At 38.0% G+C, this 18,196-nt stretch overlaps 1 protein-coding gene across 1 annotated transcript; it reads left to right on the top strand.

Annotated features, from left to right (window-relative positions):
• The first annotated feature begins 5,734 nt into the window (after positions 1-5,734).
• On the top strand, positions 5,735-9,901 carry LOC113778387 (NAC domain-containing protein 86). The gene is made up of 7 exons (XM_027323786.1): positions 5,735-5,822; positions 5,956-6,195; positions 7,310-7,587; positions 7,754-8,113; positions 8,295-8,711; positions 8,831-8,906; positions 9,015-9,901. Exons 2-7 carry the CDS (start codon positions 6,039-6,041, stop codon positions 9,716-9,718), a joined length of 1,992 nt encoding a protein of 663 aa, XP_027179587.1. The 5' UTR covers positions 5,735-5,822; positions 5,956-6,038; the 3' UTR covers positions 9,719-9,901.
• The last annotated feature ends 8,295 nt before the right edge of the window (positions 9,902-18,196 follow it).

Genomic DNA, 18,196 nt, shown 5'->3' with positions numbered 1-18,196 from the left:
GTACTGAAAGAGTCAAGATTGGTAGTTTTTTATAGGTGATAATCTAGAATGCATACTATAATTCACTTTTTAGATTAATCCTTTCTATACTACTATTTGTCAGTGTATATATTTACGGATCTTAAATACATGCTACACATATAAAATTTGATGTTTAAATACTTAAACAACAAAATTTGCACGTCCAACGTACATCTAGACCTGTAAATGTATATACCATCATCCATGCATAAAAGATTTATTCTAACTTCTTTTTTTTTTTTTTTACTACACAAACAAATTAATGTTATTTAGTTGTTTTAAAGACAAGCTCGTGGAATTACGGCCAATAAAGTTAGTGTCTTTGTCCAACATTGGACCACGACCTACTTTTACCATCTCAGCACTGATTGAGAATTAAGAAAGTGAAATAGGAGCAGAACAAGGTTCAAAGTTCATGACGGCTTGAATACTTTTGAGTAAAACTTGATGGAGCTTTACTTCACTTGTACCTTGAATTGACGTGTAAAAGATACCCACAGATCAGTGAATCAAACCTTTCTACTCATGTAAGAGTAGACGCAAACTAAGCCAAATCCTCAAAATCTGTCTGTGGGCAGTGGGCCTCTGTGTCTTTCTTGTGATAGTTCAACCTACGATAGACAATAATGTTTAAAACTCGTACAGTTAATTGAACTGATGACTGGTGAGATGTTCGGGTCAAGGTTCAACTGGTCGGATCGGTTCAATCCTGATTTAATAAATTTTTTTAAAAATAACTTATATATATGCACAACATAAGGCATACAATGGACTAATTTAAAACTTTATATGATGAAAAGTTTAATATTTTCAAAGAACTTGGATTTTTAAAAAATAAAAAATTTAAATTATAAGTTAAAACAAATAAATTTTATCTCAATTTCAATTATATCTACCAAAAAAATAATCTTAAATCCAACCCAAAAATATCACAATATCTTGAAATTATACAAAATTCACATCTATGGGAATTAGACATTGTGAGTTTAAATTTTAATTCGCGTTTTTTGGATTTAGAAATTGCAACTTAAAAAAATGAAGTTTGGAGTTTGGAAAAAGTCGGGAGAATCGAAAATAGAGATGCAAACTTGATAAGAAACAAAAAATGAGATGAAGTGAGTGGTTGTGTCATTTAATAATTAGTCTTTAGAATTAAAGAAAAACAATTCTTTTTTTAATTTAATAGACAAAATCAAAATTAAAAGATAGAAGAAAACAAAAGATGGAAGAAAACATCAATAAATTAAAACAAAAGAGGTTGGATTAAAAAGGGGTTAACAAAAGAAAAGAGAAGAGAGAGAGTTGAAAACTAGAAAAAAAGAATCATGAGAAGATGATATTTTGTAGGGAAAATTGAGAAATGAAAGATAAATGTTTGTTTCATATAAATGTGTTATCAAAAGAGACTAATTGAATGTGATAGTGCAGTGGTTATTGCATCGGACTTCAATAGCAAAGGTTTCAAGTTCAATTCATGGATTTATCAGTTTTGACGAGTTTGACTAGTTATTTGATACTTTCAACTTTAGTATAGAATCGGACCGATGTCATGGTGGATTCACAGTTCAACCTATCAAACCGACCGGTCTGATCCGATTTTCAAAACATTGACGATGGATGGAACTTCTGATGCGGAAAGTATGAAATACTACGAGTTTTACTTGTAGAAATGTTGTCGTAGAAGTTAGCTTACAACTTCTCTTGTCGAGGAACTTCTGATTAAATTTTGACTTTCTTTTCTGTTTTTTCTTGCATTAGATATCATTTATGTTGGTGATGCCAGCTAAAACTGGCTACAAAAAAAAAATTGGCATCTCTGCCTATCTTTTGTCTTAAATAGTGAGGACAAAAGATATTAAAGGACATAATGGAAAACTTACTTAGTATTATAATACTAATAAATTAGTATCAAGCCCAAAAAGAAAAAATAAATTAGTATCAAATAATAATGGTGGATCATTCATTGTCCATTTACGTGATCAGTGATTTGTATTAATACATCATGTAGCATGTCACGTATAGAGTATGTAATACCTTCTGAGCTTGATGTACTATTTGACTTTTCATTGTGCTCAACATTCCAAGAAATGGTCCAGAAAATACTAAGAAATAAAAAGGATACAATTGCCTAATAGGGACTACGATTGTGTGAATTATTGCTCGTTTTAGAGTTTATTTTTCCTCATAATTGCTTAATTTGGCACTAACTTTTTTTTTCTTCTTTTGTTCTTTTTCATGTGTAGGGCCTTCTCTAACATTTGCATTAAATCCTTTGACAGTAATTTGGATAACTGGAGTATGGTAATATTTTCTAGTATGATGAAATAAATAATTTAAAAACAATAAACAAATCTAAAAATACTCAATTTTTTTCCTGTACATGTATGTCCAGATGATTTTAAGAAATGAAAAATGTACACAATTGTAACACATTATAATGTCTCTTGTAGCCTTGTTGATCACAACAACTTAATAAGCTAAAATATATGAAGAAATAAACTAAAATCAAGCGACCTAATTGACCAACTTCCACAAACAGATTGAGCTCCGATATTTTGGAATTGTCCCTAGGCCTCCTATCCTATTCCTGCCATCCATTTGAATGGAGCTTTTACCCAAAAGAAATCCAAAGAAAAAAAAAAAAGCTAAAAAACAGAACAACGAGAAAACGAGCGAAGTACAGGCACGATTACAAAGAAACAAGGACCTCTCATCAAAAGGCGTGAAATAGAGGCACAGAAGACCACGCCATCCATACAATTTGTTTCTTTATCCGCTATAAGTAAACAAAACAAATAAAAATTGCTGAATCCATTCTTTCAAGTAGAAGAAATTGACGTTTAACATCCTCAAACAGTCAATAAAGACCTCCTAATGATTGCTCGATAAGTAAGAAATTATGTCACCCAATGATCGGTTAGTTTATGCCGTCTATCTTGACACACAAGAAACATTGAACGTTTGATTGTAGTATTGTAGTCACAGATGATGACATGCAACTAATCTGAGTATTATACAAAAGAGTATTCTAGTAGCATTATGATGAACATCCTGCAATTTTAAAAGTTACACACACACACACACACACACACCGATATATATATATATATATATATATATATATATATATATACACACACATACTCACACACTAACTAGCTATCAGCCTATCAGTGTGGACATAACAGTTCAAAAGAAGATACTGCTACCTTTGATACTGTATTCAACCGAGGAAAAGAGACCGTATATATCGATGATTACTGTTGTCGGGTGAAACAAGAAGTCACTTTATTGTGCTTTTCCTTTTCCTCTTTTGGGTTGTAGAATCATGTAGCAAACGTTTGCGCACATTCAGACCAAAGAAGAAGTAAGAGATGCCCTCTTTCGGCAAGTGCTTCTGCTTAGAAAATAAATCATTAATTTAATTCATGTTATAACGATGCCATGATTGTACTACTTGTATCTTTCTTTATATGCGTTCAAACAACCTTTTCCTAAATTCAAGTGAAAGCCCTCAATTTTTTTTTTCAAAAAAACTTTTTCTGCTTTTCTGGGCATCTCAAAGTGAGAATCCTTTCAAATGGTATAATATTGTCCAGAAATTAAATTAATGCTAGAGTTACACTAATAATTAAATGCAAGAGGAAGGTACAATCATGGATGTCGAACATTATTAGTTTAGCTAGCGAGCGAAACAAACAATCCACTCCGTTTTTCTAACCACATTCGTAGAATTTGGTTCAATTACTAATACCTATATTTAATTCATCTACTTTTAATTAGATGTCATAAGTCGTAAACTTGTAATTATCCCCTGATTACTAGAATTGAGGCATTTCAAAATTTAAAAGTAATAAAAACAGCATGCATGGTTTTTTATATAGAAGTTAAGTCGAATACTAACTGGTTAGGTTGTCCAAGTTAATTCTACTATATATATATATATATATATATATAAATGTGCGCGCGCGAGCGCATATGCAGCTTTACATCCAATTGCTATCATTGAAATGATGAAGAGCCTACTATATATAAATTAATGCCATCCTACGTACATAGCAGAAGAAGCTTGTACTATAGCAACGAACATTATACTATAGGCTATAGCAACGAACATTATACTTGAAGCTATAAAATGTAGTATTGTTTAATGCGCTGTATGAATTGAGAAGAAAACATTAACCCATAAAAGGGGAAAAGCACCAAAAGATAGATTGATGAAAAGGAAAAGTATGCGAGAGAGGCAGCAGAATAACCCAGGAATAGGATATGATATATACGAGAGCACCGAGCAGGAGAAGAAGCGAATAGAAGACTGCATCAAGGGATCCTGGCCTACCGCCACACAAGAACTTTTTCAATCACGTGGAAAAAAGTAGGCCCCATCAGAATTAGTGATTGAGCCTTCATCTCTACGAGGAATTTGTGATTGTTCTTCTTTGCACTTTTGAATATGCAAATTGCAAAGAACGAAGAGCTGCACATGATGATCCGATCCATCCACCCACCCAATGCCCTCTAATTGATCTGCTTATCATAAGCACGATCGAGCTGCCTCCAAGGAACAGGAAACAAACCTATTTTACGTACTACTGGACAGGAGGCTCAAGCACACTGTAATGTATGTGTTTTTCATGAGGAAGAAGAGTTTAATTAGAAGGTTATCTTCTTCCCAGAGATTGTTAGCATATCTTTCAGCAACGTATATTAGTTCTTACAAATTGATGACCAATAAAAGATTATTAGCAGCGAGACTCATACTACTATCATTAAACAAGATGAATAAGGGACACAGGCAGGTGCTGTAAAGGTGTGATTATTGTTGTACAGTTTATAATATTTGGCTAAATAGAACTATTAAAAACCCGTTTCCTAGTATTTTGAGAGAACACGAATAAAAGAAAAATAGATCAAGTTCTAGGTGCAGTCTCCAGATTAAATTAAGGGGAATTCACATAACGTCAACTTCAATCTTCAAGGGATGGTTCTCTATGCAATTTCTTTGTTTTTTTGAAGCACAATTTCTTTGTTTATTAATGAACATTACTTGTACATTTTTACAACATACTTGCCATTCCAATTTCCTTATTTTAAAAATCGTTCATGGGATTTGATCAAGTAGTGGTTCCTAGCTAATCCCCAGAAAGCAACTACCAGTAAATAATAATTAGCATGGAGATTGGCGGATTATATAATTATTGACAGATGATCAGCGAGGGAGGACAAGGAGCAAATGATTAGAAGTCCATGTGAAAGGAACATTCTTTGGAGATTGCAGTTAAGAAAGCCGCTCAGTTTGTATAGTTGGTTAACGTAAGATCCTTCCCCAACCAACGAACATAGGACGTAGACACGGGTCGGAAATGCATCAAATAGCCTATTACCACGTGGACGAGGCAAGCTCAGATTCCAAGAAAGCACAACTTTGAAGCATGGGATAATTTCCACAGACACAGAGATATATAGAAGGACGTGTATATAACTACGACATATATCTGCAGGTATGAAGGAGAGATTTGCATGTACTGCTGGTATATGGGCTTTGGAGGAGCTTGAGAAGAAAGATTATTAAAGCATCATTTGATGTGAAAAAACAATTTTAAAGGCAAAAGTGAGTTCCTAGGAGTGGCAGCCTCCCCCTCTCATTTTGCTTTTTGAGTTCCTTCTCTTTTTGTCCTCTTGTCAAAAACCCCCTCAGGTCCCAACTTCACAACCCCTTCTTCCCTCTTTTTTTCCTGTCTCCATCGTTTGCTCTTTCTTCTGTGCCCCTTCTCTCTTCTTGGGATCTTCTTAATTCTCAGGTCTCTCTCCCTTTCCCTCTTTCTTTCTTTTTCTCGAAGCATGCTGATCTTCTAATGTTTTGCTTTTGTCTTGTATCACAATTGTCTTTGCTTCAATTTGTGATCACTGATTTTTCCAAGTGTTTTTCTGTAGGTGATCAAAAGCTGGTATAGTTGGTTATTGTTTTTCTGGGAGTTTCCGAATTTAGAAATTACAAGAAGTTAAATTTAGAGCAGATGGCACCTGTTTCATTGCCACCGGGCTTTCGGTTTCATCCCACTGATGAGGAACTTGTGGCTTACTATCTCAAAAGAAAAATCAATGGCAGAAAAATTGAGCTTGAGATCATCCCTGAAGTCGATCTCTACAAGTGTGAACCTTGGGAACTGCCAGGTACCATGCTAACAATCATCTTGATCTTCAAGGTTAAATAAAATAAATGTTTTGACCTCAAAATTGTAGTAATTAGAAAAGTTTAAATTCGATGATTAGCAATGTTTCAATCTACTTTATGCAATGCATTTTGGTAATCTCAAGTCATTGCGTTGCTAAAGTTTACTTGGACGTTGGAAAGTGAGTACCAAGAAAGGTATAGAAAATATTTTGGCTACCTTCACGCTCAAGTATACGGGAAATTCCATGAAACTACAGTCCACACCAATCAAAAAAAATTTTCTTCGATCGAATGGTTATGCGAGCACTACATTTCTCCAATGCTTTCTACTCATACCAAAGTTTTCAGAACTAAAATTTGAGAATTATAAAGACAAAATTCTACAAAAAAAACAACGTATGCAATATCATAATTTTAACCCTAAAAATTTTAATTCAAAAAAAAAAACTGTTGCCAGTTTTGTTAGTCATATAGTTGATCAAATTCTGAAGTTTCTTGAACATAATTTAACTACTTGTAGGTTCCACAAAGGGGTGTGAAAATATAGTTTATCTTTAATTTTGCTGTTTTTCTTACACGAGTCCTTGGTCTGTTTTTGGCCGAATTGATGAATTTTATTTTCGGTTGAGGGTCATCTATGATATTCTCTAAAGTTTGAACAAGCACTTTAATCTTCAACAGTAAAAAAAAAAATCTTTATTTTATGGTACAATAATCTCATATGATCTTCTGCTCATAGCCGAAAAGAAAATTTGCTTAAGACCCCGACTGGTCCCTACGTCTTTTAATCTGCCATTGAAGCCTAAAGATGTGTACTTATGGAGTCAAAAAGGAAGATCGAACATGATTGCATTGTCCACTAGAGATTTATTTTCCAGCCTTTTTTTCTTTCCGCCCCGCATTTCAGTTTTCCATAGAAGCTTCACCAGACATCCACTTTTTTTCATGTTTCTCTTGGACAAAAAGGATGTCCTTCGATTCAAAATATGAGGGGCCTTAGAATCTTTATAGAAACCATGCAAGATGCAACTTAATTTTGATTTTCTTTCTATCAATACCTTTTTGTTCAAATATATCTTAATATGATAATGATTTGATTGCCTAATTAATCAGGGAAATCACTATTACCAAGCAAAGATCTTGAGTGGTACTTCTTTAGTCCCAGAGACCGTAAGTATCCCAATGGATCAAGGACTAATCGGGCAACGAAAGCCGGGTACTGGAAGGCCACCGGAAAAGACAGAAAAGTAAATTCCCAGGCGAGGGCTGTGGGCATGAAGAAAACCCTAGTTTACTACAGAGGGAGGGCACCCCATGGAGCTCGAACTGATTGGGTCATGCATGAATACCGCTTAGATGAACGAGAATGTGAAACCAACTCAGGCTTGCAGGTGCAACATAGTAAATTTCACTAGTAGTTTTTTTTTTTTTTTTTGTTGGCCTTTTTGGGAATGCTAAAGTAAGAAATATGGCAACATTTCTTTTGATGGTTAAAACTTGTCATTTGTTTAATGGATATCTATTGGATTTTAACTTGTTCTTGTTTAAATTTTCCAGGATGCATATGCACTTTGTCGAGTATTCAAGAAGAGTTTAAACATTCCAAAAATTGGAGACCATTATGGAACTGCTACAGCTAGTGATCGCTCTTCTAGCATTGATCCATATTCAGAAGGAAGATGTGATGATCTAGAGAGCTTTGATTATTCAATGCCATCGGCTACAACTATTAACAACTTTAACTATCCAATGCAATCAGCTAGTTGCTCATCCAACATCATCCATGGTTCTCCATTGAATAACATCAATGAGGGACCTAGTGATAGTAGGTGGATGCAATACTTGTCAGATGAAGCATTTGGTTTTAGCAATCCATCATTTCCAAATCATGCAGCCATGTCATATCCCCCATCAAGGGTAATGTTCGAAATTGCTGATGTTGTACATTTTTCACGAAGATTTTTATTATTTCCAAATAGATCATTAGGAAAATTAGAGCCCATGTATAATTCTCTCTATGATACACGTTAATTCTTCAAGTCCTATGCATGTCTTTTTCCAACCCTCATTCCTTAATTATTGTAAAACTGTGACTCAGGTGGATATAGCATTGGAATGTGCAAGATTGCAGCACAGGTTCCCATTGTCACCTTTGGAGGTGCAAGATTTTCCCCAAGTTGGCTTTGCCGATGCTAGGATGCCACAACTGGGTTATATTCATGAAAACCCGAATCAGCAAGATATTGTAGAGGAGATCCTATCTGTTGCACAAGCTTCTCAGGATTTCATGAACGAAGACGCCTGGGGTGGAAATTATGCTCCTGCTGATGATTTCTCGTTTCTACCTCCTACCAACCAAATACATGATTCTAGTTCCTTCAAATTTATAGACAAATTAAGAGAAGATTGCAGTTTTAGGTCCATTGACATTGGAGGCATGGATGAGGGGTTGAAATCTGAGAGAATGGTTGAGAACCTGAGATGGGTGGGAATGTCAGACAAGGATCTTGAGAAGGTACTATACATTGTCGTCCCCCCTCCGCTCCACGACAAATATGCTAGAATTAAATACTAATTATATTTTGTCGCTGAATTTTTGTCAACAAGAATTTATTTTTTTGTATTAATTGACAGTCTTTCTTGGAAGAATTCAAGACAGTCCCAATAGAAAGCATATCAACCTTCCAAAGAGAAGAGAATCAGGTTCCAGGTTGGCTTTTTCTTCCACGTTTCAATCCCCAATTATTTTGGTTCTATTTCTATTCATTAAATATTTAATTAGATGCCCTCTGGAATCTTGACTACTAAATGATTGCAGGAGAAACCGTCCACCAAAATGACCAGAATGAAGCAGAAAAGACTGATTATTCCCTTGGATTCAACAACGACAAGGGAAGTGACAACTTCTTAACTGATGGAGATGTGGAAGACTTCTCAAGTACTTCCAACTTTGAGGTTTATGAAAAGATAGAAGTCAGTCATGGGATGCTTATTTCGACTCGCCAAACAGCCAACACATTCTATCATCAATTGATGCCTTCAAAGACCGTTAGAGTCCATTTGCACCCCATGATCATGCATGATTTTCCAGTTGCGAAATCAGATTCCAGAACTGTACCAAAAACTGGACATTTTCCAGCCAAATTTTCGACCTTTTCGAGTGCAATATCCAAATCCCTCAAGCCATGGAGGAAAACGGTGAGGACTTTTATAAGCATGATTGCCATTCTCAATGCTTACTGGATTTTTTATGGAGAATATTTGGAAGATAAAGAGCCAATGGATGATCCTGTAATGCTGAGCAACAAAGCTTCCGAGCTAATAGAGGGTGACTGTACAAGCAAGACCATGATCAAGACAATAAAAGTTCAAGATTATGAATTAAATTGCGAGAAATCCAGGGTTTCAATGGTGGGAAAAGGAGGCAGCATTAGTGCGGTTCACAACAAGATTTGGACTTATCTAACACTGACTTTGGCTCTCTGTACATTTTGGATGCACCAGATAGTGCCTAGCCCTTGACTTGGTTCTGAATATTGATTACTAACCACAATTGTGATTAGAAATTAAGGCATTAGTTGTCTTGACAGATATGCACTTTTTTCTTTGGTTTTTTATTTTTTGTTAAACAGTGGACCACACTTCATACTACTTTTTAAAGATGTAAGCTGACACATAAATTATGTGTAAGTTGATTCATAGTGATATAGTATTCTTATTTTTGTATTCAACTAAGGAATTAATGTTTCTATTCTTCTGAGTTTGCTGGAGTGAGAAGATAAGCTGTTTGAACCCAAGAACAAACACATACTACACCTTTGCATAGCATATTCGAAAGCTCATATGCTATTTTTACTTTGATAAACCATTCACTAACTTCTGATCAAAGTAGACATGACATGGCCACTAAAGTTTAAAGTTTCAGGAAACTCCAATCCGGAATTAGTCCAAGCACTGAAAGTTGATCCTATCAAGTCTAACTATGCTAAATTCTCTTCTTACACGTACGCAGTAAAGTTGCTATGGTAAATTCTTGAAATGAGAAAAACGGTGCAATACTGGAATGATGGAAGAGACTGCACAATTTTTAGTCAATACTGGAAGAGACTGCGCAATTTTTAGTCTTACTAGCGGCTGGCAACCTTCCAGATCCGGCAAGCCAAAGCCCAGTATAAGGAATGCGTGTGTTACTAAAAGATTTTTTTTATTAGAAGAATAATAATCCACTATGTGACTCCTGACAATATTTTTTTTCTCTTTTTTTTTTTTTTTTGCGTACCATAAAAGGCCTGCAGCAAGAATTGTTAATAGGGTTGGGCCAATTTGATCTGACCCTTCCGGCCTTATAATTAGGGGGCGGGGCTAACATTGTTTATGGGCTCAAAACATGAGTCTAATAGTAAAATGGGATGAGTTTGAATAACACTAAGCTTAGCTCATTATCAGACCAAGCCATGTATCTATATATGTTTAATATAAAAGATTATATAAAAGTGTTTATCAAATAAAATTGATATTCTTAAATAATTGCTCATTATGTAAAATTTTACTATTAGTTAAGAAATTAATAATAGTAATTATGATTAATCTCATTCTTAAAATTTTAACCGTTGATTCTATTTAATTAATATCTTTTATTTTTAGAAGAATACAATTTTTTAAATAAAAATTATTGAATTTGGGCAAGCCCGTTTTGGAGCCCAAAATCGAATGAGACAAAAGAGTTTGACTTGGGCAACAATATCGAAACCTTAATGGGCCAATGTTGAACCCGATTGTTATGATTCTAACTGGGCCTAAGTTTGGACATTTCAGAATGCAGCGCATTTAACCCAATTGTCAAGGCAAATTATAGCCTGCTAAATCAAAACTAACCTAAGAATGGAAAGTCCCATTACATCCGCAGCAGCAACAAGGACCTCAAACCCACTGTCAGGCTCCGAGCTAGCACTGCCACAATGGCTTCAATAGTCACCGGAAAAGATAACAGAAAGGGAGGAAAGAGTGAAAGGTAGGTATAGGAAGAGAGAGAGGGAATTAACAGAAAGAGGGAAATGTTGGAGTTTGTTGATTTCAGACAAATAAAATCCTAACTGCCTATTACAATCATTCGGTAGGTTATTTATGCAATTAAGCTGTAACCGCCTTTATTAACTACTAACTGTCACTTAGCTGAATGACACCGTTTCTGGTGTCTGTGTCCTGCGCCTACCAAACGCTAAACAATGTGAATAAAACGACAATAGCTAACTTCTGAGTTCCTGACAATTCCTCCCCCTTAGGCAAAGCTTGTCCTCAAGCTTGGAATGCTGGAAACTGTTTGTCGATGAAGTCCTTGTCTTCCCAAGAAGCCTCGGATTCTGGTAGCTGATCCCACTTCACTAAGTACTGGATGACCACTTGAGAGTTACGCCTGATAGCTCTTCGTCTCAAGATTGCCTCAGGTTGAAATAAGCATTGGTCAGAGGAGTCCCATGCAGGCAACATAGGGTTAGTGCCCTGAGCATCTCCAATCCTTTTCTTGAACAGCGAAACATGAAACACTGGATGAACCTTAGCTCCATCAGGTAACCGCAACCTATAGGCCACCGTCCCTACCTTGGCAATGATCTGGAAAGGTCCGTAGTATTTTGCTGTGAGTTTCAAACTCCTTCGAATAGCCACCGTTTGTTGTCTATAAGGTTGTAGTTTAAGAAACACCCAATCCCCCACTTGAAGTGTACGTTCAGACCTATGTCTGTCAGCAAAGAGTTTCATGCGATTCTGTGCCTTTGCCAAATTCTCCTTGATGAGTGAGATGACCTGGAGCCTATCCTGCACCAGGTCAGTTGCAGCTGGAATAACACTGTCGTGGAAGGGTCCCAAAGGAATGTGGTTGGGCTTGTATCCATACAATGCCTCAAATGGAGTAATTTGTAAGCTGGTGTGGAAGTTGGTGTTGTACCATAGCTCAGCTGTGGGTAGCCATCTACTCCATTGAGAGGGGTGTTCACTGCACATACACCTAAGATAGTTTTCCAAGCATTGGTTCACTCGCTCATTCTGACCATCAGACTGGGGATGGTAGGATGAGCTATAATGCAGGCCAACTCCCAACAGATGGAACAATTCTTGCCAAAACCTGCTAACAAAAATTCTATCCCTATCTGAAATCACAGATTCTGGTAGTCCATGAAGCCTATAAATCTGGTCAAGGAAGACCTGAGCTACCTGTTGCGCAGTGAAAGGATGTGTGAGACGTATGAAGTGACTGAATTTTGTCAGTCGATCCACCACTACCAAGATAGTGTCAAAACCATGAGATAGGGGCAGCTGCTCAATGAAATCCATGGCTATGTGGGACCATGCCTGTTGTGGAACTGGAATAGGTTGCAAAAGTCCAGGATAGGGAACATTCTCATGCTTGTTCCTTTGACATACATCACAAGACCTGACAAAAGTGACAACATCCTGCTTGAGCCCCGGCCAATAAAATAAAGTTTGTATCCTGTGTAGACATCCCCTTTGGCCAAAATGCCCTCCTACTGCTGAGTCATGTAGAGCATTGATCACCTTGCCACGAATACCATTAGCAGATCCCACGTTTAGTCGATCTTTAAACTTGAGCATTCCCCTATCCAAGTGATAGTCTGAGACTGCATTGGGGTCTAACAGGAGCTGAGCTATTTTCTGCTGAGCCTCATTATCCCCCTCATAGCTTGCAACCAATTCCTGCATCCATGTTGGTTGGACTGAGGAAATTGCACACATGGTACAATTTACTGCTATGTCCCCATGAGGGTCTTCAGTCCTCCTCCTGGATAGCGCATCTGCCACCCCATTGTCAGCTCCTTTTTTGTACTGGATTTCGTAGTCCAGCCCAAGTAATTTGGTGAGCCATTTATGTTGCAGGGGGTGCGTGAGCTTCTGCTCCAGCAAGTGTTCGAGAGCTTGGTGATTTGATGACAAAATGATGGCCCACCAAGTAGTGGTTCCATTTGGTCACGGCTAGCACCAGAGCAAATAGCTCCTTCTCATAAACAGATAACCCCAAGTTCTGGCTGGATAGAGCTTTGCTGAGGAATGCTATAGGATGTCCATGTTGCATTAACACTGCTTCAATCCCTACTCCGCAAGCATCAGTCTCTATAACAAAAGGAATTTCAAAATCAGGCATACTGAGTACTGGGGCTGTGGTCATGGCTCTTTTGAGGTCTTCAAAAGCCATCTGAGCATGATGGTTCCACCCAAAACTCTCCTTCTTCAATAGCTGAGTTAAAGGCTTGCAAATTACACCATACCCCTTTATAAATCTTCTGTAATATCCAGTCAACCCCAAGAATCCCCTTAATTCTTTAACTGAGTTAGGAGTGGGCCAAGACAGAATACACCCCACCTTATCTGGGTCCATGTTGACCCCAACCTCAGAAATCACATGCCCCAAATATTCCATGGATGTCTGAGCAAAAGAGCATTTTGACTTCTTACAGTATAACTGGTTATCCGCTAAGACCTGGAGTACAATTTTTAGGTGTTGTGCATGTGACTCTAGAGTGAGACTGTAGACCAGGATGTCATCAAAAAATACCAATACGAATTTTCTCAGGAATGGCTGAAAAATCCTATTCATCAAAGCCTGAAATGTGGCTGGTGCGTTTGTTAGGCCAAAAGGCATTACTAGAAATTCAAAGTGCCCATGGTGTGTTTGGAAAGCAGTCTTGGGAGTGTCTGCTACCTTGACCCTCAACTGATGGTACCCAGCCCTGAGGTCCAACTTAGACATATACTTGGTGCCATGTAACTCATCTAGCAATTCATCAATATTGGGGATGGAAAATCTATCCTTGACAGTTACCTCATTTAGCTTCCTGTAATCTATACATAGTCTCCAAGTACTATCTTTCTTTTTAACCAACAAGACAGGGGAAGCAAAAGGACTAGTACTGTGTTTAACAATCCCATTCGTAAGCATTTCTGCAACCTGCTTCTCAATTTCTGCTTTATGGGAGTGGGGGTACCTGTAAGGCTTGAGTTTAAATGGTTCTGCCCCTGGTTTGAGAGGGATTTGGTGATCCAGCTCCCTTTCTGGAGGCAGTCCCGTTGGAGTAGCAAATATCTGTGGAAACTGCTGTAAAACTTGTTCCACCAGCTCTGGGATGTCTTTCTGAAGGTCTTTGGTGGAGTTCGCCTGCAGGTGTGCACAGCTCCTCTTTTTTTCTTGGATGAAGGATCTGAGATCATTTCCCCTCACAAGCTCCATCGTAGGTTGATTTATGAACCCTTGGAGGTGAAGTAATTGCCCTCGATCACTGAGTGCGATACTGAGAGTGTGGAAGTCAAAGGTGATTGGACTGAACTGACACATCCAATCAACTCCCAGGATGATATCCCAATTTCCTAGTTCCATTATCTTCATGTCAAACTGAAATTGGTAGTCTTGTATCCTCCAAGCTACTTTAGGACAGGCTGTCCCACTGGTGATGTCTGTCCCATTCGCTAAAGTCACAGTAAAAGGATTCACAGATTGATAAGGTAAGTGCAGTAAGGTAACAAGTCTATGGTTGATGAAACTGTCAGAACTCCCGGTGTCCACTAGTATTTTGATTGGTAAGCCACCAATACTGCCAATCAGCATGATGGACTTCCTCTGAATAGCACCAAACAAGGCATTCAATGATACTTCAGCCATCTCTCCAACTCTACCAGTAAACTCATCATGTTCCCCCACTGCATCCTCAAAATCAGTCTCCTCTTCTTTTTCCACACTAAGGCAGTTCAGACCTTTTGTCCTACACTGATGCCCCAACCCAAACTTCTCTCCACACCTGTAGCACAGGTTGTTTTTGCGCCTGTACTGCAGCTCTTCTGCTGAAAGTCTTCCTACCTCCTTGTGTGCACTTTCAGTCCTCCTAGTGTTAGGAGTTATCGCAGGCAGCCTGTAAGAACTAGGTAAGTTCTGCCCACCAAATTGGCCCTCGTACATCCCATACTTAGGCTCCATGGCAATCCTGCCAGAATTTTTGGTCTGCTTACATTGCACCGCCAGTGCATACTCTTGCAACTCTGCTACCTCAAATGCTTTGGTCAATGTCTGTGGTCTAAACATCTTTACCATGGGCTTGATCTCCTCTTTCAACCCACTGATAAAGCTGGAAACAAAATAGGACTCATCTAATCTGGGGTTCTTGGTCAACATCAGAGTTTTTAATTCCTCAAATTTTTCCTCATACTCCTCCACTGTCCCCACTTGTTGCAGTTTGTTAAATACTTCTACTATGTCAAGTGACCCCTTTCCAGAGAAACGCTCACATAGCAACTCACTAAACTCTTCCCAATTTAGCCCAGGTTTAGCTAATTTCACCCCTTGGAACCAATTATCGGCTTTGCCTTCTAATAACATCTCCACTAAATCTACTTTCTGGCAAGCAGGTATTTGGTAGTTCAAAAAATATTTATGACATTTCCTAAGCCATTCCCTTGGATTCCCTGCCGTAAACATCGGCAAATCTAATCTAGGCACATTGGGAGTAAACATCCTACCTCTGGATTCCTGCTGATGGCCTGCCATTTTAGCCTGAGCCGCCAGTCGGAAATGCGAGGGTGGTGTAGGTAGAAGAGGTTCGGAGGATCCTCCTTCGTTCTCCTGAACTCCCTTGTCCTTCATCATCACTTTCATTAACACGCTGAACTTCTGCTCCAACTTGCAGAATTTCTGGTCCAGATTTCCCACCACCGTCTCCAGTCTCGAGTTGCTCTTCTCCATTTCCTCCTGGAGTCTCTGCCGTAACTCATTCTGCCCGGACGTATGCAGAGCGGCCATGGATTCGGCCAATTCCTGGAGCTTACTCTCTTGTTTCTTCAGCTGATCTTCCAAGGATCGGTATCTCGTGCCTTCCGCCATGGCAGTCCTTCTTCCTCAGCAGCCAAGGATCGGCTGCTCTGATACCAACTGTCAGGCTCCGAGCTAGCACTGCCACAATGGCTTCAATAGTCACCGGAAAAGATAACAGAAAGGGAGGAAAGAGAGAAAGGTAGGTATAGGAAGAGAGAGAGGGAATTAACAGAAAGAGGGAAATGTTGGAGTTTGTTGATTTCAGACAAATAAAATCCTAACTGCCTATTACAATCATTCGGTGGGTTATTTATGCAATTAAGCTGTAACCGCCTTTATTAACTACTAACTGTCACTTAGCTGAACGACACCTTTTCTGGTGTCTGTGTCCTGCGCCTACCAAACGCTAAACAATGTGAATAAAACGACAATAGCTAACTTCTGAGTTCCTGACACCCACTCGCCATCCTAGGTGAGTTGGGCGTAGGGTAAAAAGATAAGGTACTGGTTTGATTGCAGGTTAGGATTTCAAATCTCTGCGGTTCCAAAAATTATATACGTAGTGCACTCTTTTGATTTAGAAGTGAAAACCGTTCCTTTAACTCCCCTAGTCCAGTTAGACTTCCCTTACTTAGATTAAGGTTAGAGAAGTTTAGAACTTAAAAAAAAAGGAAGGGCTTCAAAGCTTGTAGTGGTTCTTCAGAGTTTCAGGATGGCTTCTAGATTCAACCTTTTCATGGGTATTGATTTCCACTGTTACTTTGCGTGGCTGTCAAAATTTACACCTTGTCTGTGATTTCCAGTTGGAACTTTAGTTTACAAAATTTTAGAAGTGCACCTAGGCTCAATATAATAGTTGAGTTAAACTTTGATCCAAAGGCTAAACATAGCACTTAATATATACTACGGGTTCTTTTATCTCTGAAATAAATATAGGTCAAATATCCCTCAAAATATATAAACACAATCACCAAGTTTTGGATACAAAGTACAAGAATTCACGAGGCAAAAAACTTTGGGTATGAAGTGCAAGCAGTACTAGCTCCAGCTCTGCACGCATTCATGCTGCCACAACTATTCAGCATATGAACTGAAAGCAATAGACATTCTCTTTCAACTTTTGAATGTGGTATAAACGTGCCTGTAGCCCAAATTAAATCATCATTTAAAATGTTTTCTTGCCTTTCTGGCATTTACTTAGAAAGCAAAAAGAAAAGTACAATAACTGCACACAGAAACAAACTTCCATTCCATCAACTGTAATAGACAAACAGTATTGGTGATGGGCAAAATTTTGAGATATAGGAGAAAAAGAAAAAGGTTAGTGCGTACAAACTTTTTCTAGCTAGGCTGCTATTGGGATGAGGAGGAATGGTTACTGGTTTTTACTGCTGAAGTGGTTAGGGCATGGGCCATGGTGGGGGTGCGTGCAAAGTGCATACTGCTCAGATAGGAATTTTATGTGCAACCAACAGCAAATGCTGCAAGCAAACAGATGAAGAGAAGATGACAAACAGCACCAAGCAAAAATTCGTTCACGGGCCAGTATAGACTTTTAAGTTTTAACCACTACAACCGGCAGTAGTAATTGACACTACTATTCCTCCATTACACATGCATGCCAATAACCCCCAGTCCTTTTTAAGAAGTCAAATCATTCACGCCCAGCTTCAACTGTTTTCTGTCCCACCTTATGTATGTAGAGTGTATGGACAAGTTGCTAATGGAGTCCCTCGTATTTTCAAAGAATCTCAATTTAGTCTAGAACATCTAAAATGATGCAGTTCGACATATATAATTGGTTGTGGTTCTAATTCCAGTCGCATCTCAGTTTACAAAGTCACACTTAAGCCTTGCAGCACATTTTTTTTGATCATGTTGTGATTCTTTTTTAACCTTCTTATAAGCTTGTAATATAAGCAAAATTTGGATTCGATCTTTTTAAGCGACCTTCAATCGCAGATCATGTGCTACTGCGAACCATTACACTGAAATCTGTGTGAATCTGACAGAAGATGCCCGTAGCTATCAGTAATCACTATTCACCCTCTAGCACAAGTCGTACAAGAATTTTCATCTCTTTAAACCGAAAACACATCTATAATGTAGACCAACTTGGTACGGCTTATTAATTGCAGACTTTGTAATGCTTCATTTTATTTACAAGGGACTAAATACAGATTTTTCAA

This window comes from Coffea eugenioides, chromosome 7 (assembly GCF_003713205.1).
Source record: "Coffea eugenioides isolate CCC68of chromosome 7, Ceug_1.0, whole genome shotgun sequence".
NCBI classification, from domain to species: Eukaryota; Viridiplantae; Streptophyta; class Magnoliopsida; order Gentianales; family Rubiaceae; genus Coffea; species Coffea eugenioides.
This window is presented reverse-complemented; position numbering and strand designations above follow the sequence as displayed.

What these genes read in the sequence shown, in the direction of transcription:
- LOC113778387 (XM_027323786.1), top strand. Translation starts at nt 6,039, where the DNA reads ATGGCACCTGTTTCATTGCCACCGGGCTTTCGGTTTCATCCCACTGAT. An exon ending in TGTCATATCCCCCATCAAGG is followed by an intron (nt 8,114 to 8,294) that starts GTAATGTTCGAA and finishes ACTGTGACTCAG; the next exon opens with GTGGATATAGCATTGGAATG. An exon ending in CAGACAAGGATCTTGAGAAG is followed by an intron (nt 8,712 to 8,830) that starts GTACTATACATT and finishes ATTAATTGACAG; the next exon opens with TCTTTCTTGGAAGAATTCAA.